General features: G+C 51.4%; 1 protein-coding gene across 4 annotated transcripts; it reads right to left on the reverse strand.

The window, feature by feature from the left end:
• Window positions 1-1,446: 1,446 nt before the first annotated feature.
• BTN3A3 (butyrophilin subfamily 3 member A3) lies at window positions 1,447-21,231 on the reverse strand. 4 transcript variants are annotated; one of them, XM_081293663.1, is made up of 11 exons: window positions 21,181-21,231; window positions 14,624-14,702; window positions 11,717-11,846; window positions 11,110-11,457; window positions 7,195-7,476; window positions 6,010-6,210; window positions 5,823-5,843; window positions 5,710-5,736; window positions 3,847-3,873; window positions 3,461-3,487; window positions 1,447-3,130 (listed from the first exon to the last, which is right to left on the reverse strand). In XM_081293663.1, exons 3-11 carry the CDS (start codon window positions 11,796-11,798, stop codon window positions 2,457-2,459), a joined length of 1,689 nt encoding a protein of 562 aa, XP_081149789.1. In that variant the 5' UTR covers window positions 11,799-11,846; window positions 14,624-14,702; window positions 21,181-21,231; the 3' UTR covers window positions 1,447-2,456. The 4 variants fall into 4 exon arrangements, with proteins under 4 accessions (XP_081149789.1, XP_081149790.1, XP_081149791.1 ...); XM_081293664.1 differs by lacking the exon at window positions 21,181-21,231 and having other exon boundaries at window positions 11,110-11,373; window positions 14,624-14,781; XM_081293665.1 differs by lacking the exons at window positions 6,010-6,210; window positions 21,181-21,231 and having other exon boundaries at window positions 14,624-14,781.
• Between the last annotated feature and the right edge of the window lie 1,932 nt (window positions 21,232-23,163).

Here is a 23,163-nt window from a genome sequence, read left to right on the forward strand (position 1 = left end):
CTCTCCATGCCAGTACACCCTATATACACCACATGGACCTGGTGTACATGCCAGTCCTGGAAGAACCATGACTCAGAGTGACCAGGGATCCGCTTTGAACTTCAATAAACTCATCTTTGAAAGCAGTCTGGGTAAATCTCTTCCTTCAAGTCGCCTCCTTCCAGGGAGTCCCCCGGGTTGAGGCCCAGACATCTGGACACATCTGGACATGCAGAAAAAAAACATTCCTACTTTACCCTATTCAGACCCCAGATTTCTGACTCAGAATCAATGACCAGGATAAAATGGTTGTGCAAAGTGCTCGTTTTTAGGGCTACAACAATATATCTACTTTGTCTCAAGAGAATAAATGTCACAGAACACACAGTAGGAATGATAGCAAAGTTGGAAAAGTTGCACAAACTTTTTTTTTCCTTGAAACCTTCTCTCTGCACATCTGCCTCAGTTTTCTCTCCCTGCAGTCTACTTTCCTTCTCTTTCTGTGTCACCATAGACAATGTCTTCCCACAGCTCCTCATGCCTGCTACAGATGTAGCAGGTTACATGTTCACATGGAGATCCTCTGGTTTTGCCAGACTCAGATAAGCACCCAGATTCAGGCCATGTGCTAGGGCAGGAGAACCATGTGATATGAACAGGTGTTGGGAAACAGGAGGGCACTACTGCTAGATGGATTGGGCAGAGGCATCCCTCACTATGGGGCTGGGGAAGGGCAGACCAGCCTTAGAAGGCATTTGCTACACTCTCAGAGGCAGAGCTGTATGAACTGGTGCTGTTGAGGCCACCTCATCCTCTTGGCCCATCTCAGTTCACCACGACCTGAAGCAGACATTTTTTCTGCAAGGATAGCGACTGCTGACCTCAGGTGCCTGCCTGTCCTCTGCCCAAAGCTTTCTCCAATGCTGGTGATGTTTTCTCTTTTTGCAGATACATAGTTCAACCTAAAAGTGCAGCAAAATTAACAGCCCCAGGGGCAAACTTCAACCTATTCAAGCAAAGGAGGACAGGAAGTATGGATAAATATTCCAGGATCCCAATCCCTTAGAAAGATTCTGAGGTCTACCCCACAATTTCACATGGTTTCTTAGAAAGTCCCAGGGAAACTGAGTTCAGTTGAGCATATAGTAACTGACTTTTTAAGGAATCCTTCAAATTGTTTCTCACTTAATTGGCTTTCTCCTTTCTGTCAAACTTTATTTCTGCACTCGTGATTTCTAATCCATTCCCAAATAAATATACACTACATGACATCCACCCCCAGTAATGTCCTCTGACTGCAGAACTGTGAGGTGATGAAGTTGTGTTAGGTCTCCCAGCTTGTGGTAATGAATTTTGGCAGCAAGAGAAAACCAAGACAACAAGGTTGTGTGCATGTGAAGCAGCTGAGGAGCCGGAGAGTAGGTGGGGTGTGTGGACCAGATGGTGAGACCTGCCAGAATGCAGACAGATGAGCATACTGATGAATTTATTGAACAACTCGAACCCTAGGACCACAAGCCAGGCAGAGGGGACAGTGGTGAGCGGTAGCAGTGACGCTCAGAGCAGCTCCTCTTTGGCGCTCACCGGTTAGAAGAATGTTGGTCCCCCAGGGAGCCAGGATGCGTGGCCCCTTTCCTGGAGATGGACTCTACAGTTCAGAGAAAAACCCTTGAAACTCTTCTGGCTTCTCCTACCCTAATTTTTGTTTTGTGGACAATCTCTTAGCTGTGGTTCCCAGAGACCTCTAGTGTAGGGAGTTTAGTTCTCCATAACAGTTAACTCTCCATAACAGTTATTGTTCAAATTCCAGCTCTTTGGCTCCGTGATCATGCATAGCATTTCAGCGTGGGCCATCTATGCCTCGTTATTAAGGGTGTGTCTCTCAGCCTTGTGTGATCCAGCTTGTACTATGAATTTATTCTCAGGGCCAAATCACCTAGCAGAGCCACCCAAAAAGTGCTGGGGAGAAACAAAGCAGTGTGTGGCCTCCACACCATGGTCAATGATCCTGATCTGGGATTTCCATGGAGAAGGACCTCAGGGTTGCACCTGGGCCCTTCCCATGGGGATAATCTGGCTGGAAGGGAGGAACAGGTGGGTGGTAGGGGACAGAAGCTGAGCACCTCTTATTGCACAACTTACTGCTTGAATTATCTGTGACTTAACTTTGCCTTGCCTCAACTTCAAATTGAGAATATTTCACAGGGTTGTTTGAAAATTAAGTGAGTGAGATCCGCCTAAGGCAGCTATCTCAGAGCAGGGGATCCGTCTCAAGTTCTCCATAGCAGTTATTGTCCAAATTCCAGCTCTTTGTTCACGAGCCATGGTATCTTTGGAAAATCTATTCTCTTTTCTACATAAAATTTGCCTGATCGATACAAGAGGGTCAGTAAAGTGGCAATGAACTAGAGGAACTGTCTCACAGAACAGCTGAACAGAGGTCAGTAAAGTGCTTGGCGCAGCACGTGCAGGTAGCTTTACAGCTGCAGTGGATTGCTATGGGGGAGAAGAGGGGCCCTGCCCTCAGCCTGGGGCTCCTCCCTCCCGTTTGCTAAGCATGAGGTCACTGGGGGCTCTGGGGGAAGGTCAGGTGCCCGGTCAGAAACAAGGGGCTTCTCCGTTCCTTTCAGCACAGGGCAAATGGTCAGGGCAGTAGGCTCCAAAGTCAAAATTCTAAAAACAGGCCACAGAGGCCCAGAGAAGGTGGACTGAGGGAAGGTGTAGATGTGAGATCCATCCACTGCATTATAGAATGACACCTCCCCCATCTCATAGTCCAGGAAAACCCCCACCCTGCTGGGGGGCTCACAGAGGGTCAGCTTGGTCCTGGGTTCAGTGAGAGCCCGATAGTCATGCTCATCAGACAACCCCATGGTCCAGAACCCATTCTCAGGTGTCATTTTAACCCAACATTTCTTCTCAACCTTTTCCCCACACACCCCGACATGCCACTCTTTCCTGTCCCCCACTTCCACCTCCCAGTAGTGTCTCCCCGATGTGAAGTTCTCACAGCCAAGCACACAGTAATGCCAATCAAATCTCTCAGGGTTGTTTGGCAGGTCCTGTCGCTCCTTGGCCCGCTGCAGACTCTTCTTGTCCTCAGAAACAAGGAGGATGGGGTTTGCTGTGTCAGGATCCAGGACCACGTCCACTGCAGAGAGTTGAAGGGTGTGTCTGTGGGGTCAGCCATTTTTCCTGGTCCTCAGAGCCTCAGCGTTCAAGATCTGGGCCTTGAGGAGGTCTGAGTCTACAATCCACCATCCCTTGTCTGCCCTCAATGTCACTCTAGCTAACATCATGAGGAAAAGCCCCAGGGGTCTTGGGTCCAGCAAAATGAAGGTCAGATGGGAACTGAAGTTGCCCACCCAAGACTCTCCTACTAAAGTGGAATTTACTTCCTCAAATATCAAGAGTTAGAAAAGAAAAAGGGAATATAGTCCCTTAGGTTGTTGTCCTAGGAAAAATACAGTAACTTACTTACCAGCTTGGAAGAGAGCTGCCTTCCAATCTGGGGGAAAAAATGGAGATACAGATAAGGAAAAAGTTCAATATTCCTATTAACTGTCCTCATCAAATCTTTCCTCTCTCCCTTTCTTCAGAGTCTCTCCAATGTCCACCTTCTCTCATCTACAGCTCTGATGGCTCAGAGGTAGCACTTTTTCCATTCCCAAGCTCTGCCAAGGGCTGGCATGTATGCCAGCAGGTAAGGGTTCTCACAGGCTCTGAAAGCAAAGGTCGTACTCCCACCAAAGATGAGCCTTTGGGTTAGATCCAGTTATAACCACAGGGAACATCAGTGGTAACAGCAGAATAAAATCTTACATGCTCAGGGCACCCACCCCAGAATGTAGTTTTAGGGTCACTCACCAGCATAGGTCGAAGACTTTGCCCCACCTGCAAAGGAAGAAAAGTGGAGATGTCTCCTGAGCTCTGCGTGGCTGAACTTTGGAATCTTGCACACTATCCACACATCTAGACATGGTGACACCTCCACTTGGGTACAGGAGTACATACATACAAAGTGGGTGGACTGGACCACATCAGGAAAGGTTCTCACTGTGCCTGTGTCATGAAACGGAACCCCCACACTATGGACAGCCCTTAAACTCTCTGTGCCCAAAGAGTTCTGAGCATGGCAGGACATTTTATCCATGGCCCATGAGTGGAGAAGGGGAGCAGTACTGTAAGGGCATTACTGGGACTGCGTGGTGAGGGTTCAGGCTGTCACCAGAGTGCTCCAGGAGAGAGGAGACTTCCAGGAATCAGGGTGCCACTGCTTTCCTCTCATTTGGGAATGGTTGGGTCTGTCATGGCAGAGGTGAGTGAGTTTTTATCATGGTTTATAATGAGTTTAATCTGGAGTGTCCACGTGGGTTCAGACCAGATCTAGCAGGTGTAGAGCACACCCCTGGACCTCTGGAAGCATGTGATGACAGGACTGTTGGCCCAGGCATGTGATTCCCAGCATCTAGGCTCTAAGGTTTGCAAGCAAGCAGCACTCAACTGCACGGCGGGCTGTCAGTAATCTGGGGGTTCCATCTGGTGACACAGGCACTGTGCGGACCTTTCCTGACATGTCCAGTCTGTCCACTTTGTACACATGTACTTTAGTGGAGGCGTCACCATGTCTAGATATGTGTGGATCTGTGTGCCCAATTCACTTACCTTGATCTGTATTGTTTTCTGCCTTCTTCTGAAAAGAATTTTTAAAACTTAATACAATTTCTGTTTTGTTTTTTGTTTGCAGGGCTGGTGACTGAACCCCGGGCCTGGCATTTGCCCTACCCCTAAGCTGGATCCCCACCAGCCCTTAGGGACTAATTGTTTTTTAAATTTATTTTTTAGTTTTTTTTTTAGGTGGATACAATATCTTTATTTATTTATTTATTTTTATGTGGTGCTGAGGATGGAACCCAGTGCCTCACACCTGCTAGGTGAGCACTCTACCACTGAGCCCCAACCTCAGCCCGCAGGGACTAATTTTTGAAAACAGAATAAACCTGTAAGAACTGGGCCACTGTAGCTGCTCTTGTCCACGCAAGGCACTTTCCCTGCTTCTTTTCCCTGATTTTCTTATTTCTCAGGATCTTTCATTCTTTTCTTCTGAGCAGCCTATAGTTTGTGTCCATCAACTGGTGAGCTTCCTGGCACCGAGAAGGCAGCTCATACTCTTCATTCCCGTGTGTGTGTGTGTGTGTGTGTGTGTGTGTGTGTGTGTGTGAGAGAGAGAGAGAGAGAGAGAGAGAGAGAGAGAGGTGGGGGAGCAGGCAGGTGTGTGTGTGTGTGTGTGTGTGTGTGTGTGAGAGAGAGAGAGAGAGAGAGAGAGAGAGAGAGAGAGGGGTGGGGGGAGCAGGCAGGGGGGCAGGGGTGTGTGTGTGTGTGAGAGAGAGAGAGAGGGGTGGGGGAGCAGGCAGGTGTGTGTGTGTGTGTGTGAGAGAGAGAGGGGGGGGAGCAGGCAGGTGTGTGTGTGTGTGTGTGTGAGAGAGAGAGAGAGGGGTGGGGGAGCAGGCAGGTGTGTGTGTGTGTGTGAGAGAGGGGGGGGAGCAGGCAGGTGTGTGTGTGTGTGTGTGTGTGTGTGTGTGTGTGTGTGTCCTGGCTGCCCCTTCCGTCCCTCACCAGAGCTGCATAAAGAACCACCCTGACCCCTGGGCAGGAGTTAAACGCTGGAAAGTGTCCTAGCAGGGGACCAGTCTAAGATTCGAATTCACAGAAACCGTCAGAGCCACTCACGAGCCAGGTACTGGATCCTTCTCCACTCTGCAATGGAAAGACAGGGGGTCACCGGAGGGCGTGAGGCAGGCGGGCATGGGGAGACGGGCCTGGATCTCGGGGTCGGAACTTACTGAGTTCATACTGCAGCTTCTCTGGAAAATGAGCAGAGAGATAACATTAGGGGTGAGGATTTTCTTTTCTTTTTTTTCCGGAAAGCAAACGTACAGCGCAGCGACCCGGCGCTGGGGCGGAAGGGGACGAGGTCCCCGCGGTGCAGCCCGGGGCCAGGCAGGGGCGTCCACTCCCTCGGCCGCCCACCTCTCGCGCTCCGCTCCTGCTCGGTTTCCTCCTGGGCCTTCTCTTTCTGCACCCGCTCCTGCTCTTTCTCGGAGGACAGAGCCTTGTTTACTTTCTGCTGTCGCCACAAGAAGAAGCCGGCCCCTGCGAGCAGCAGCAGCAGGATGGGCAGGGTCGCCCCCAGGGCGGAGGTCCAGGGCCGCGCGCTGGAGAAGAAGGGGCCTGCGAGCGAGGGCAGCGAGCAGTTGTCAGATGGTAGCAATGCAAGTGCACGTGGACGCTGTTTCTCCTCCACACTGAAAGTAGGGCTCTCTACACCTGCATATACTACCTCTGCCGTCTGCGCCAAGGTGAGCTCGGAGCTCCCCGGGTTGGCACCGGGAACGTCTCTTCCTTCGCAGTGGGGCGCTGCCCCTCGCGTGGATGTCGCCCACCAGCGACAGTCGGCGCTGTTTCTAACCGTGTGCAGTCGCAATGCTCTTAAGAAATAACCTAGGACATGCCGTCTCGGTCGGCAAACTGATCTGTAAGGTAACCTCCCAGAAGAGGAATTTGTGATCAATAAATGCTTAGTTGGATAGATATCACTAGGAAGCCCCAGTTGGAGGCAGTGCTGATGTACATACTTCAACCACATCAAATATACAGCCAACAGAGAGCCACCTCCTTCCCTCATTCCTGCCACCTCCATTTTCTTTTCTTTTTTGGCCACTTTCATAAGTGGAAAAAGTTTCAATCTGTTTGTCCTAGTGAATGAGATTATGGGTCTTTTTGAGTGCTATTTCCTTTCCCGATAACTGATGGTTCATGTCTTTTGGTAATTTTTCTACTAGGTTGTCATGAATCTCCCTCTATTTTAAGTTAGATTTTCCTTTATGATGTGATAAGTTATATCGTATATGACATTTCTATTTTGTCGTTTGACTCTGCTTAAGGATCTTATCTTTGTCACCCCCTATTCCCATTGCCTTGTCACTGTTTCTGAGAGGCAGGGGATGGTCAGTCAATGCAGATGGCATCAACAGCTTTCTGGGAGAGAGAAGCTCCCACCTAGCAAGGAGAAGGCTCTGGGTCCCTGCTCTGGACATTGAGTTCACTACAAAGACCCAAGTCAACAGCAGAGATCTCACAGGAGAGACTCAGGCAATCTCCGTCTCTCAGCAGCCACAGTGCAGTTTGAATCCTGGGGCTAAGCCATGTACTGACCTGCGATGGAAATCTTGGCTGACTTCTCCTGGCCGAGGAGGGAATTTCTGATGGTACAGGATACCCCGGGCCCAGAGCCACCCCTCAGGATCACTGAGGCTGCCACTGTGTATAGGCCTGCTCCATCTGCATCTGCAGGTGCTGCGGCAGCTGGGATGCGCTTCCCCGAGGCGTCTCTCCACTCTACTTGGGGCTGGGGGAACCAGCCCGTGGATGTGCACTCCAGATGGATCCCTCCATCCTTATGACCCTTCATTTCAATGTGAAGATCAGAACCCAGTGCTGTGGAGAGAGAAGCCCGAATAAACTCTTGGAGCCTCTTGCAGCTGGGAGGGTGTCAGCAGGAATCTTTCGCATCAGATAACGAGGCAAGGAGAGCTCCTTTCAGGAGCAGATCACAAAAGCAGGTCCCTGAGGGGAAGACTACAGGGACTAGTGCAGTGCCCAGGCCAGTAACTGTGGGACTGTTCCCCAGAGGCAGGAGCACAGGGGGCTTTCTTGAGACCTAAGGGAAGACAGTCATGCACTGAGGGGCTTCTTGAGAGGGGAGGGGCTTTGGCAAGGGAAAGCAACCCACTGAGGCGACTCCCAGGGAGGAGGCCCAGGAATAGACCTCTCCTCTCTCCCCCCTTGCTTCAGCTCCCCATTTTCCACACCCCACCAGAAGCCACAGGGCCAGGGACTGTTCTGTGGAAGAGAAAAGTGGCCTTGACCCAGGAACCTGAAGTCCAGGCGAGGCATTCTTTGAACAGGGGCAATTTCACAGAACACTAACAAGAACAAAAGCACACCACAACTGTGTCTGGACATAAAAGCATGAACATTGTCCCAACCCTAACAACCAGACACCTCAGTCTGCAGTGGAGACTCCTGCAGATGGGAGGGTGATGGTATGGATCACTCCCTACCTGCACAAGTCAGCTCCACTCCCACCTTGGTCCTTTCTGTCCAGAGAAGATGTATTAAGATTCCCACCAGAAAATTAGCCTTCTTTCCATTTTCCTGACAGCATTCCATCCAGAGCAAAGGCCCGAGTGTGTAAACCCTGCCCCAGGCCCTGGATACAAGCTCAAATTCCATACTAAGTTTTCCCTAGCACCCTCTTACCCAGGCACCCCACAGTTCCCCGTGATGTGTATTCTTAGCTGAAACAAAGGATACACACCGATGGTTTGACTGCAGGTGTATTCCAGGGGTGGGGGTGGGGAGTCACTGGCTGAGAATAGTGACAAGTGAGCTTCCCAGGGCCCATGGTAGTCTGACTTGGAGGGGCCGCAGTGCCATGCAGTACACGGTTAATCCAAACAACTGTACCAGCCATGGAAGAGAGGATTTCTTGCCCTTCCTGTCCCTGTCCCCATGTGTGAGGATGGCATTAGGCCTGAGCCTAAGCAACTCCATTTTAAAAACTCCAGTTTGAAACCTGCAGTCTCACCAGGCACACCCACAGAGCCCTCCAGTGTGGCCTCAAACAAGTCACTTCCCCTCACCCTGATAAACAGAGTGAAGCCCCTGGCAGGCTGATAGAGGGAAAAGGGAGAAGATCAGGGTGGAGACCATCAAACCAGATGTTTCTGTCCCCAGGGTAAATGATGTCACTGAGAAATCTGGTGGTAGCTGATAAGGATTGAAAAGGGGGTCAAAACCCCCCAAATTTAGTATAAATAATAGAGCTGATGAACAGGATTCAGCAGCCGAAACAAGGATGCACTCGAGCAGGAGAGCCTGATGAGGGCCTGACATCCCATCACTTGTCATCCTTCCTGATCCTCTGTGTGATCCTCACTGCTCTCAAACTCTACCCCCTCGTCTGGACCCTGGTGAGAGCCCCAGCTTCTCCCTACGACCCTCTCCTCAACTGTTCGTCCACTCCACACCAGGAAAAGCCTGCCTTGGTTCTGGACCTGGTCTCCGCGGTCTGAGTGAGTGTGCACCTGCTGGACGTAAAGCCTAAGGCTTAAGACTTGTGAACTTTGCATGAAGAGGGAATGTCTGTCATTAGACTGTCATGATTAAGTGTGTTTTGCAGTGCTTAGAATTAATCTAGAATTGTTTGCCGTGAAGTAATCATGTCTATGGCAGTGCCCAGCATTAAGGATTGTCATTTTCTTGATTAAGAACCTATAGAGTGAAACTGTATTGAGTAATTTGAGTGAATAAAGCATTGAAAGGGGCAGAAGCACGTGGACATTCTTTATTTCTCCCCTCGACTGCATACGTTGCAATTTTGCCCCCTGGTGACACCATGTCACTAGTTAGAACCCTGGTGGCAAGCAGGAGGGAGCTCTGTGGCACAGGAGGAAACCTTTCTGCAAGGAAACCTGGTCTTCTTGGGGCCTTGGGAGGATGGGCTGGATGCAGCAGAGCACTTTCTGGCTGACTTGGGCAGGATCCCTGGCTGACTTGGGGCAGGATCCCTGGATGATTTGGGGCAGGAGCCCTGGCTGATTTGGGGCAGGATCCCTGGCTGACTTGGGCAGAATCCCTGGCTGACTTGAGCAGGAGACCTGGCTGACTTGGGGCAGGATCCCTGGCTGACTTGGGGCAGGAGCCCTGGCTGACTTGGGCAGGAGCCCTGGCTGACTTGGGGCAGGAGCCCTGGCTGACTTGGGGCAGGAGCCCTGGCTGATTTGGGCCAGGAGCCCTGGCTGACTTGGGCAGGATCCCTGGCTGACTTGGGCAGGAGCCCTGGCTGACTTGGGGCAGGAGCCCTGGCTGACTTGGGGCAGGAGCCCTGGCTGACTTGGGGCAGGAGCCCTGGCTGACTTGGGGCAGGAGCCCTGGCTGACTTGGGCAGGAGCCCTGGCTGACTTGGGCAGGATCCCCTGGCTGACTTGGGGCAGGAGCCCTGGCTGACTTGGGGCAGGAGCCCTGGCTGACTTGGGGCAGGAGCCCTGGCTGACTTGGACAGGAGCCCTGGCTGACTTGGGGCAGGAGCCCTGGCTGACTTGGGCAGGATCCCTGGCTGACTTGGGCAGGATCCCTGGCTGGCTTGGGCAGGATCCCTGGCTGGCTTGGGCAGGATCCCTGCCTGGCTGACTTGGGGCAGGATCCCTGCCTGGCTGACTTGGGGCAGGATCCCTGCCTGGCTGACTTGGGGCAGGATCCCTGCCTGGCTGACTTGGGGCAGGATCCCTGCCTGGCTGACTTGGGGCAGGATCCCTGCCTGGCTGACTTGGGGCAGGATCCCTGCCTGGCTGACTTGGGGCAGGATCCCTGCCTGGCTGACTTGGGGCAGGATCCCTGGCTGACTTGGGGCAGGATCCCTGGCTGACTTGGGGCAGGATCCCTGGCTGACTTGGGGCAGGATCCCTGGCTGACTTGGGGCAGGATCCCTGGCTGACTTGGGGCAGGATCCCTGGCTGACTTGGGGCAGGATCCCTGGCTGACTTGGGGCAGGATCCCTGGCTGACTTGGGGCAGGATCCCTGGCTGACTTGGGCAGGATCCCTGGCTGACTTGGGCAGGATCCCTGGCTGACTTGGCCAGGATCTCTGGCTGACTTAGGGCAGGATCCCTGGCTGACTTAGGGCAGGATCCCTGGCTGACTTGGGGCAGGAGACCTGGCTGACTTGGGCAGGATCCCTGGCTGACTTGGGGCAGGATCCCTGGCTGACTTGGGGCAGGATCCCTGGCTGACTTGGGGCAGGATCCCTGGCTGACTTGGGGCAGGAGCCCTGGCTGACTTGGGGCAGGAGCCCTGGCTGACTTGGGCAGGATCCCTGGCTGACTTGGGGCAGGATCCCTGGCTGACTTGGGGCAGGATCCCTGGCTGACTTGGGGCAGGATCCCTGGCTGACTTGGGGCAGGATCCCTGGCTGACTTGGGGCAGGAGCCCTGGCCGACTTGAGCAGGGACACTGCCTCTGTCCCCAGGCCCCGGAGGAGCAACCCCAGCACAAGACTTGGAAGCTCACCTGCCACCTTCAGCTCCACTATGGCTTTCTCATAGAAGTCGCCATCCTGGAAATAGCACAGGTACTTTCCATTGTCAGAGGCTCTGACTCTGTGTATTCGGAGCGCAGCCTTCCCTGCAGCGAGGCCGTCTCTCAGAATGGAGGTTCTGCCTCGGTACTCGGCTATCTGTCTGTCTTGCACTTGCTTTCCGTCTGCGTACACGAACACCACCTGCCTCAGGCTGGACCTCACCCACCTCAGCTCCATGGTCTCTGCGCTCATCGCTGGGGACAGGTGACAGGGCAGATCAGCATCTTCACCCACCACAGCCACGATGGGCCCAGAGGGTCCTATCACAGCAAACTGAGCTGGTCAGCAAAAGAAGGAAACTCCATCAGAGGGTGTCAGAGTGGGGCCACCGCAGCACCAGCGCTGCTCAGGCAGGGAAGGCAGGGGTGAAGGTCTAGCAGCGGGACAGCCCTCACTGAGGCGGTTGTCTCTTAATAGCTGTGAATCTTCAATATGGGATGGAACTTCCAGGTCTGAGAAGGAGTCAGAAGTTCTAAGTGGCATTAATGGGCAACTGTTAGCTTCAGACACACAGAGAGAGCATCTGTCATTCCTTACCTGCCCAAGGAGTGGGCCACTGGACCAAGACAAGGCAGGTGAGGCAGAGCACGGGGAGGGCTGGGGAACGCCATGTATCCATCTGGGCTGCATGTCAAGAGACGGCAGATGCAAGGGCAGAAACCATGGCCTGGAGAAGATACAGGATTCTTGTTGAACCTGCACTTACCCAGAGCTAACTCCAGCCTTGAGACCTAATTTCCTCCTCTGCTAAAAGTGCCTGCCCTGGAGTCTCTTAACCTTTCAGTTCCAACTTAGAAAATCACCAGCGTGTATATGTTAAATGTACACGTTACCCATCAGGAAAACATGCAGAATCTCATGGCTTCCCCTGCTACAGTCAGGCCCACCTCCATGTCATGCTCTGATTAAGGCAAGCCCTCCTCGCCAGCCTCCCTGCTTCCACTGGTGCCTACTGTGGGTTTGCCACTGAATAGGCCTTGATTCTGCTTGCTCTCCCAGCTGCCCTATGAAGAGCCCCAGAGAGCCACTCAGTTCTACTTTGATCACACCACATAGGAATGAGGACATAGGTCTAGCACCCTCCGTCTCCCCTCTCTCCTGGAGCTGAGACAGCAGGGAGTCCTGGAAAAATGGCTTGAGGCTGTGCCCAGCTTGCAGCACATGCCCTAGAACCCAACCCATGGCCAGCACCAAGGTCAAATTTCAGCTCAGAAGACCTAACCCTGGGGAGGCTCTGGAGTCCTTCAAGGGCTGGACCACTGCCTATAATCCCTATCCACTGATCAGGAGAGCTAGGCACAGGAGCAGGGCTCGACGTGCTTTCATCCAGTCATTTCACAAATATGTGCCAGGCACCCAGTATGTGCCAAGCCCACTATGTCCACTGTCAGGGACCAAAAAAGAGATAGACAAGTGTGGGGGGCAGCACATCCCTGATATCTCTGCAGGCCCTCCTCTCCCCACCAGGCCTGAAGGCTCCATCTGCTGAGATTTGGACGAGGTTTGAGTGTACCCTCCCCTCCAGGGTTCGTATGTTGAAAGTTCATTTCCATTGTGAGGAAGTAAGCTATGGACATTTAGTCTGATTACAGTGTTTAGAAGGTGGAGCCTTCGGGGAATGATTAGGATTAGATGATGTCATCAGGGTGGAGCCCCCATGATGGAATCCAGTTGGCTTTAAGAAGAGGGAGAGAGAAGGTGCCACTCTTGCCATGTGATGCCCTGCACCACCTTGGGAGTCTTCCAGCAAGAAAGCCTCATCAGAACCTTCAGGGCTGTGAGCTAGATAAACTTTTCTTTACAAAGTATCCTGGCTCAGCTATTTTGTTATACTCATGAAAAAGACCAATGCACCCTCAGATAAAACACAAGCATTCCACACATCTTCTGTTCCTCAAAACAACTCTGTGTTGCAAGAGAGGTTAGGATATTTTTTTTTTTTTTTTTAGTCCCTGAGCTAAAGATTCTCTGCAGTCCTCAGAGTTTTCTTTCTTTCATTTTTGTAAGAACATTTATTGTTTGTTTGTTTGTTTTTTATTATAATCAATTTTGAAAATAATTTCTAATGGTAACCATGTAACCATGTACTTTGTTAGTGGGAACATAAATATTTTGGGCAGCATATTGGCCATATAGAGCAAGGACATCAAAATGTTGTATACTTTGATGCCAAAATTTCACTTACAAAAATTACTCTTAAAGAAAAGATTAGGTATTAAACAGAAACTTATGTTTTTTTTTTTTTTTTAAATACCAGATATTGAAGCTGATCAGGGGCACTCAACCACTGAGCCACATCCCCAGCCCTATGTTGTATTTTTTATTTATAGACAGGGTCTCATTGAGTTGCTTAGTGCCTTGCTTTTGCTGAGGCTGGTTTTGAACTCACAATCCTCCTTACAGGTGTGCACCACTGCACCCTGTATTTATGTTTAAGGCAGTCAAACAGTAAAATATATCTACAATAGCAAAATGTGGATACAATTTAAATATCACAAAAAATTAATTATGTATGACTTATCAAAGTGCATTCTATGGGGGCTGGGGCTGTGGCTCAGTGGTAGAGCGCTTGCCCAGCACATGTGAGGCACTGGATTTGATCCTCAGCACCACATAAAAGATAAACAAATAAAGGTATTGTGTCCATTTATAACTAAAAATATTTTTTAAAAGTGCATTTTATGTATGTATAACTAATTAAAACAAATTTTAAAAATATTTAAAGTATTGCAAATAAATTAAGGGCTAAGTAAACAATGGCACGGTTATACAATGCAATAGCTTGCAGCCCATCGCAAAATACACTTTAGGTTTTGGAGAAATTAAGAATGAAAAGAAAAATAGACACTACTCACAGTAGATACCAAATAAGGTGTAATGTATGAATCTAATGTTAAAACCATAAGTAAAACTCTTCATCAAAAACATAATTCGTAATGCCTGAATGCAAATCTCTTCGACGGTTGCATCATGAATTGTTGATCCACTTCCCAGTCCTGTCTGGATGTTGATTACAACTTTTTATACTATGATCAGTTCTATAGTGAACACCTTTATAAATAAATCTTCGAGGCATACCTCTTTATCTAAGAGATTCTAAAGACTCTCACCTAAGGTGACACATCTGATTTGAGGCCTTGAGGGCCTCGTTAAATTTCTGAGGCTGGCTTTGAACCTGAGATGCTCCTGTCTCAGACTCCCGGCCTCCTGGGATTAAGCGTGCCCTGCAGCGCCCAGACTCTCACACCTTCTTAAGAAGGTGCAGCCTGAGTCTCCTCATGCAATCGCCCCCTGCCCTCTCCCAGCCCTGGCCTCCGCAGGTCCTGGGCCAACACCGCCTCTGGCAGCGCAGCTGCTGGGTCCTGTCTCTGTGGGCTCCTCTTTAGGCCTCCAGCATTTCAGCCCCCCGCTCCGTCCTGGCTCTCCTCCACCGCCCCCACCTACCTCTTGGCTCTCGGTCTGAAAATTACAGCCTCCAGAATCCGCAATGCGCCGTCCTTTCCGCAGGCGTTAGGCCTCGGGTCTGGAAGAAAGCAAAGAGGAAGAAGCCGGGGTGTCTGCGCCCCAGGAGGACGAGGTTTTGGTTGGCTCTGCGGCGGTGTTTGTCATCTGTTGCTGGGCGGCGGCCTCTGTCGGAGGTTGGAATTCAAACCGAAACTCTCCAGGCTGCTCCCTGCGAAGGAACACCCCAGCGGGACTCCCACATGTGGTTTGCTCTGTTACATCCGTGCGCCTAGTTGAATCTCGGACCGTCCTGCGTGGGATTAGTGTTCCATCCCTCCATATCCACCGGGATGTCTTTTATATCGTAGCAACATATCAGCAGGACCGAGTGGGAACCTAGATTTGTCAGTGTGTAAAGAGAGAGAAATGAATATCACCTTGCTGTGCTAGTTCACCTCCGCTGGCTTACAGAGGGTGCCTGGAGGAGATGGTCCTTAACTGCAGAGCCCCAGAGAGTCTGAATGCAGGGAAAGCCAGACTCCTTTTACCCATCCACAGCTAGGCGCTGTCACTAGGAAATGCAGTTTGCCGGCTCCTAGAGACGTGCCGCCGGTGACCTGGTGACCTCTGGCCGAGCTTTACATTTTCAGGAAATCCTTATCTGGGTGCTTCTGAGCGGCAGGTCCCCGTTCGTGCCAACCTGAATTTTCATGTGCATTTGTTTCCCACTCCAGCAGCACATTGCTTATTGGCTGAGGTTAGGCTCTAGACAGGCCCCTGAAAATATTGTGGAGCAGGCAGGTCCTACCTAGGGCCTCTCTAGACACTTCCTTTGGGTTGCAAGACAGTGATCCAAGTCCTCAGCCATCAGATCTGCCCTGGGCTGAAGGAATGTGCTCATCACAGCAGTTTGAATTTGGATTCCGGGGCTGAGATGACAGGCTGCTTGTGCAATACCCCTTCCATCCTTTTTTCTTAGACTCAATTTTCTTGGTTACTGCAGTATGTCCTATCCTCTTGCAGACAGGGGATACCAACAGAGTATGGAGCCAGTGGTGTGTAGGTGGAAATAGTCAGGTTGCGCTTCAACCAGAGAGTCTTTTAGGAAAGAAAGGCTGGAACAGCTGGGAGATCTTTATACTCTCCTTACTGCCTTTTCCCTTTCTTCTTCCCTCAGCCTGGAATATGGACTTTAATGCTAGTGGTGCAGCATCCATCTTGCAACCATGAGGAAAACTTAAGGATGGAAGCCACACGCTGAGACCACAGAATGAAGATAGAAGCAGGCTGGGGCATCTCTGAGCTGCCGGAGCAGCCCTGGACTGCAACTCTTTGAATTCATTTTACATGAAAAGAAAATGAGCCCGTTTTGTGTAAGTCACTAGTAGTTCCTGTCTTTGTTATCAGCAGAAAAACACAATTCTTCCCTCCCCAGATTTTCCCCTGCAAAAGTGTATCATACATATAGCAAAGTACAAAGAATTTTCAGTGAATACCATAGAGCTTCTACCTACGTTTACAATCAACGTTTTACTGAACTGGCTTATGTTATTGTAATTCATCCCCCTCAATCATCGCCATCCGTCCATCAATCCTTATTTATTTATTTAAAAATTCACAGTCTATCAGGACCTTCCTGCTTGAAGGCGTATCAGTAGGAGTGACACAACCCTCTCCTGCCTGGAGCATTCAAGTTACTTTGACACAGAAGCAGCCTGCATTCTGAGGTCAGATACACACTCTGGGCACCAAAGCTCATATCTCTGAACCTTACTGCTTCAGAGAAATGACTCTGAGTCCACTTCTTACCCAGTAGTTTACACAGGGCCCTGGGGATAAGGTGCTAGGAGATAAGTGGATGTGAAATGAGGCAGCAGAAATCTTCGTTGGTTCAATCATTTAAGCATCTACCATGTAATAGACCTCGGGCACTGAAGTTCAGGATTGGTGAGGAGAGGTGAGACAATGGAGTGGTTCATAGCACAGCCTGAAGCCAGGTTGCTGTGTGACCTTAGGCCAGTTACTTAACCTCCCAATGCCTTAGTGTGCCTAGCTGTCAAACAGGGATAACAGTAGTACCTGACTTTCTGGGTTGCTGTCACGAGAATGAAATGAGGTGATATTGGCGATTTTCTTACAGCGGTGCCTTACACAGAGTAAGTGGTCAAAACTGCTAAGCACAATGTAGACTTGGTCCTTCTCAGGGTTGAGAGCTTGGGGTTTTTCCTTGAGGGGAGCGAGATGCTGAAGGAACTCAAACCTCAATGTGGGCTTCTACCGCAGACTTTGGAAGAGGAGCCTAACAGAGACCAAAAGTATGTGGATCCTACAGACAGTGTTGCCTGTAGGAAATGGATGGGTTTGTACATACGTTGAACAACAGTTCAAGTCCCTTTGGTCCAACAATTGCTCAGTCAAGAATTATCCTAATAAAAATGAAATCTGGAAATTTATTCTGTGGAAGTGATTAGAACAATGTACAATGATTTAGGTTCAAGGATGTTTAATAGCAGCATTATTGGTAAGAAGCAAAAAAGAAAATCATCTTGGTCATATCAGTGTTAAAGTAAAAGAAGCACATCATGGAATGATATAGATAGAGCAAGGTCCAATTTTTCAGGAGAAAAAGTGTTACGAAATGTGTTCTCAACTGTTGTCGACATCGATTTTTCTAAAGCAGGAAGTGACTATGAGAGGAAAAGTGAGGAATTTGCACACTGGAAGACAACCCTTCAAAAATCTGGGGTGACACATGATGGCTCATGCTTGAAATCGCTGGGCAGGGGACGTACCAGCTTCTCGGGGTGAAGTGAGGGAGCGGGATGGATGGACAGCAGGCGTAGCCCAGCCCCCATCTGGAGGAGTGACTCTGCTCCGTGAGCTTAATTTAGTCTCTCCCTAGGTTTTCTGTGGGTCAAAATGCTTGTATGAAAAGACTGAGAAAGAGTCAGCCCCACCCAGAGCCCACTGCCCGTGGCTCTTGTTAGAAACAGGCCCTGCCTGGGCTTCCGCCCTTCTGTCTCTTCTGGCCCTCCAGCCCTGCCTTCCTCAGCAGCTCCGGATGGGCTTCCCCTGTGTCCCTGTCTCGCTTCCGAATGGGAGGGCAGCGGCTGATGGGCCTTCCTGACAACAGCGTCATTCCTTGGCCCTCAGCCCCACTCAGCCCTGGAACAACATGGCTCACCCAGTGGCCCTATTAGGCCAGATTCCTGGGACCCCAATAGACCTCCAGGAGCCGAGTCCGATGCAATCACACAAGAGTCTTTTTTGCAAGCTCCAGCCTGGACTCACAACCGTTCCTGATGCAGCCGTCCCAGGGAGTGAGTCCTGGTCCTTTGTTCAGTGAGATTTTATAGGTTTTGGGGGGATACTCTATGCATCACTACATCACACAGCAAAACGGGAAAATCAAACAACAACTTTTAACATTGATTAGCACATTCACTGGCGGAACAAGTTGGATAGGGGTGACTGGTTAGTACAAGAGGGGGTTCCTTTGAACTGATTGGTTTAGGCCAGGAGGGGTGAACATGCTGAACTACATGGTTTCCCAACATGTTATCAACCACCATAAACTACTGGGGGGTCATCTGGCATCCCAGGTATCTCCCTGTCTCATGCTGATTGGTGGTTGCTAGGGGGTTGGTATGGGTGCCCACCTAGCCTGACTGAGTCAGGGACACCTGGTCCAGCAGACCTCTCCTGTTATTTGCAGACAAACAACTCAGCAGGGTGGGTATGTGCCTGGGAGTGCTCTGTGGGTTTTTTCCCAAGGACAACGGTCACGCCCCCTTCCTTAGGACAGCCTTGAGGTAGAAGCTGCTGTTATTCATTTATTTTTCAAAAAATGGAGTCACATCAGTTTCTCAGCCCCACTCCCGGGGACAGGAGAGGAGGGGCGCGTGTGCAGGAAGGTCCCAGCAGGGCTGCCCAGGGCCCTGTGAAGCTCAGGGCAGAGCTGTCGGGGGAGTCAGCTGAGAGGGGCCAGGTGCCCGGAGCCTCAGTGACAGAGGGTCAGAGGGCATGGGTGATAGAACCGGAGGCTGAAGTAGGGCTGCAGAGAGCTGGAGAAGGCGGCCTGGGGGAAGTGTAATGTGGGACCCACCTGCCCCGTTATAGAAGGAGACACTCCCAGACTCGTGGTCCAGGAAGATCCCCACCCGGGTAGGGGGGCAGTTCAGGGGGATGGGGGGATGGGACGGCAGGAGAGGGCCCGATGCTTACTGGCACACCGTCACAGGGCCCGGAATCCGCTTAAGGTGACTCTTGGATTCCCCACGCCTTTCCACAACTTTCCTCACAAACTCCAAGCCCCCAGAAAGTCCGGTCCTCCACCTCCACTTCCCAGTATTGTCTCCCTGAAGAGAAGAGCTCCTGGTCCAGCACACCAGGGTCACACAGAAACCCCCAGGGTTCTAGGGGCGCGCCGCCCGGGAACTTCACTCTGATTCACACTCGGGGTAGACTGTGTCTGGGTCGCAAGTCACAGCAGCTGCGGAGGGAAGAGGGGAGGAGCTGGTGCTAGCGGCTCTGCATCTCAGGGCCCTGGAGGACTGGGGAAGAGGGCAGAGAGCTGACCTAACCCGTGGATTCCCTCCCTCCTGCTCAGAACAGCTGCAGTGAGAAGGCTCTCAAATGTCCCCTGACTCAAAGAGCCACTGGGAGAGCTCAGACGCAGATATTCCAGGTCTCCCAGCTTCCCCTGGGAGAAGGGAAGCTGTCCAGGCATCCCCCTCCATGCTGGCTCACCCCCTGCAGCGTTTGGTACAAAACACTCACTGCCACTCACTACTGCCTCATCTTTCTTCTCTACTGGACCAGGACCCCAGATGGCAGAGACAAAGGTTATCTTTGATCCTCTCGGAGCCAGGCACGACAGTGCCAGTCTCTGAAGACTTGTTCCTCAGCCTTGGCTCCTTCCCCCGGGGCACAGGGCTGGCTGAGGTTTCCCAGATCCCAGGCCCAGCCCTGGTCTCTCCTCTGCACCTCCCTGGTCCTTGCTGGCTGAGTGCCGAGGAGACCCCCGCAGGCCACAGGTGCACAGGTGTCACTTTGCACCAGACCCATCCTGGACTCTGAAGAGGCAGAGAAGTAAGCTGTGGCCATGGCCATCTGGCGAGTCTGGGTTGTTGGTGGGAGCCAACTCCCCTCACAGGCTGAAAGTGTATGTGCACATACTGGGTCTGGACCACCGTGCTGAGCGTCCAAGGCCTCCCTCGGCTGCCCCAGCCGCACCACAGTAGGCTGTGGGTGTCTCCCTCATGACCTGAGCAGGCTGGCTGTGGCTCACTGCCCCGCCCAGCCTCTCCAGGAGACTCTTCCAGAAGTCACTAACTCCAGAAAAGACCCCACTTCCCACTTACAAGTGTGGTTTCAGCTGAATGCACATCTCTTTCTCATCACAAACTTAAAACAGTCACAAGCTGAACTGTCATAAGCTGGGACCATCCGTACTGGATACTGAAGAGTCCAACTCTGTACAGTCACAGTCCCTGCCTTTGGCGGCCCTCTCTGAACTCAGTCTTGTGACAAAGAAGAAACTAAATTTCATTCAAAGGGAACATTTACAAAATCCTGTCTGTTCTTCCGTCTCAAAGCCCTCAAAATCTCCTTCTCCGTTGCATTGCTTCAGGGAGTCCTTTGAAATTGTTCCCTTTCCTCTTGAGTAGCCTTGTATATACCTGGGTGTGGATCAGTCTCCAGAGTTCAAGCTGTGAATTTGATGATCCAAGACTTTTGAAGTTAGCTTGCTCTGAGTGGCTATGGCATAATCCAGGGAGACAAACTTAGGGGGCTGGTGGCTGGGAAAGAAACCAAGCTAAGAAAATGGGAGTGTGCATGTGTAGGTTTTCCAGGGAACATGCACAGAGGCTGGCACCCCTGGAGTCACTGGTCAGCTAGGAGACCTCGGGCAAGCTGCTTGGTCCCCACACTTGTCCCTGTTGGAGATCAGTGTCTGGAACCTGACCCCTGGGGCTTGTGTCTCAGCATCACCACCCCCTGGTGGATGACTTGGAGCAAGACTTTAATTCTCTTGCTCCAACTCATCCATTCTCTTAAAATAGTTCCTCTATTTTAAATGGCATAACAGTGGCTACTACCTTTGAGACTATTAGGATCAATAAGTGGGAGAATCCCTGGAGAGCACCAGGCTGCTGTGTCTGCTGTGGCCATAGATGTTCTAGAAGAGGTGGGTATTTAAAGAGACAGCTGATATGCATTTCCTCACCCTCCTTTCTGGGGCTCTCCGTGGGGGCCCAATTAAGCAGCTGCCTCTGCTCTGAGGTCTCCTGGAAGATAGGTGCTCATCACCCACCTGAGACTTAAGCTTATGGGGTTGGAAATCCTGAGGAGGAGAGTAAAAGAACCAAAGAGAAAGTGGGTGGGGAGGGCTTTCAGAAGGGAAAAGAGTCTCAGCTGCGGGAAGGGAAGGTGCTGCTGCCTGGGGCATCCCAGGCCTCCATCCATGGCCCTGCCAGGAAGATGAAGAAAGGTCACTAAGACCTTTCCCCAGGGAATCTTTAGCCTAAGACTTTGGGAATCAAGTGGTCACTCACCAGCGTGAGGCCGAGCTGTTCTCCAATCTGCAGCAGAAAGAGGGCGGTGAGCACTTGCTGGCCAGAGCTGCGGCTTGCTTGGTGCCTCTGGACTCTGGCTGCTTTCCTGTCCCTCCCTGGCCCTCCTCATCTCTCACACTAACCTGGCTTCTCCTCAAGCTCCTCCCCAGAGTGTGTCAGGGAAGGGAGGTGGAGGAAATGGGCTCTTCCATTTGCCTTTTTGGCCCCTCTAATGGCCTGGGGCTCCACTGAGAACTCTTTACCCATCTCCCCATTGATCTGAATTTTCTGGGCCTTGTAGCTAAGAGGGCACCAGCATGTGAAACTCTGTTGTGGTGCAGAACATGAACCAAGACCCGGGGGGAAGGCTGGGTCTCCCTTCATCAGGGTCACGGTCTACTCATTCCCAGGGCCCTGGTCCTGTTTCCTCCAGGAGCTGGAATGCAGTGTCTTGCATGTCAGTGTGGCCAATGCCCAGTCCTGGTTTTGTGGGCTCACCAGGAAGCATCTGTTTCCTATGACTGTGCGTCCTCTCTACTTGCTATTAGGAACATTCAGAACTGCAAATCTCCCCAGTAGCCTTATCTGGGTAGCTGGGGCAGCAGGGGAGTTGCTCCAGCTGCATTCTGTGGGATGATACCTAATGGAATCACAATATCTCCAGTTCTTAAGGCAGAGCCAGATGGTAGGGGACAGGTCACCCTAGGGGGAAGCTCCTGTGGCACAAGAAGTGATGAAGGCCGGAGGTGGGGCATGGGCCTAAGGACTCAGGGAGTGATCCCCACTGTTAATAGTAGGTGGTTGTCTCAAGCCATCCATGGGCTGTGTGTGAGCTATGAGCACCGTAGCTCTATGAGGGGACAGGTCTGGCATTGCACGTTGACTGGGCTGTGCAACACAACTGCGCCTCTCCTCTCACTCTGCCTGTGATCCCACACAGCACAGGGAGATGGGTGTGACTTGCCAAGATGTCAATCAATCTGCTGACCGCAAGACATCAAGAAGCAAGACTCCACCTTTGAAACCTTATCCCCTGCCTTATTTGGTAAAGAACATTCCATCGAATCTCTCCCCATAAAAATAGATTCCAAGTGCACACTCTCTTTTTCAGCTTACCCTTAAGGTCGCAGAGCCGTCCTACCCTCGATATGAAAAGTTACTTCTGTGTTCTGTGCTTTTTTGCTGTTTTCTTAGCTTGATGTTGCATCCAGCTCTTTTGAACTCAGTAGTACCTGACTCAGTAGTACCTGGTGGGTCTTTGAGGAAGGAATGAGTGAACTACCACAAAGCCCCAGGGACACTGCAGAACGGGATCCAGGAAGAGGGGGAAGGACTAGTCTCAGAAAGGACACCTGCCCTGTTGGGAACAGACCAGGACGGGCAGGTGCAGGTGCTGGGACAGGAAGGCAACACCTCCCTCCTCATCTGGGATGGAGGAAGGATGTGGTAATGAGAATAACGGCAGGGTTCTCTCCTACAGCCATCTGTCCCAGATGTCTGCCCACCTCCCCTCATTCCAGGACATCTGCTTCCATCTGTTTGCAGACTTAACTCAACTGCTGGGTGAGGGAAGGGGAGCTCCAGAGGGGTGAAAGGAGCTGCCCTGGTTTGTCTGAATGAGCAGGTGTGTCAGCCCTGCAGAGGAAGTGGGTGCAGAAGCAGGAGCCGACTGGTCGCCTGTAGGGACTAGAGGTGGGGCGATAGGGCTGGTGTGGGTGGTGCCTGGCAGATGGAGCAGAAGCAGGAGGCCTGGGCAGTTAAGTGCCCACCGTGCAGGCAGAAAGGGCCAGGAAGCAAGCTTTACTTCTGAGAGGAGTGTTTTTTCAGCTGTGATTTGTATAGAATACAAAAACGAGTTCCTCGGGTACATCTGAAAATATAGCCTCAAACTCCTGAGTGAGATGGGAACTAGCTAAAGGTGCAGCTTGGAGAGTTGGAATCTGTCCCCAGCGAGGTCATTTTTTACTGATTTGTGGTCACACA

This window comes from Spermophilus citellus (genome assembly GCF_964194105.1).
Source record: "Spermophilus citellus genome assembly, chromosome: 5".
NCBI classification, from domain to species: Eukaryota; Metazoa; Chordata; class Mammalia; order Rodentia; family Sciuridae; genus Spermophilus; species Spermophilus citellus.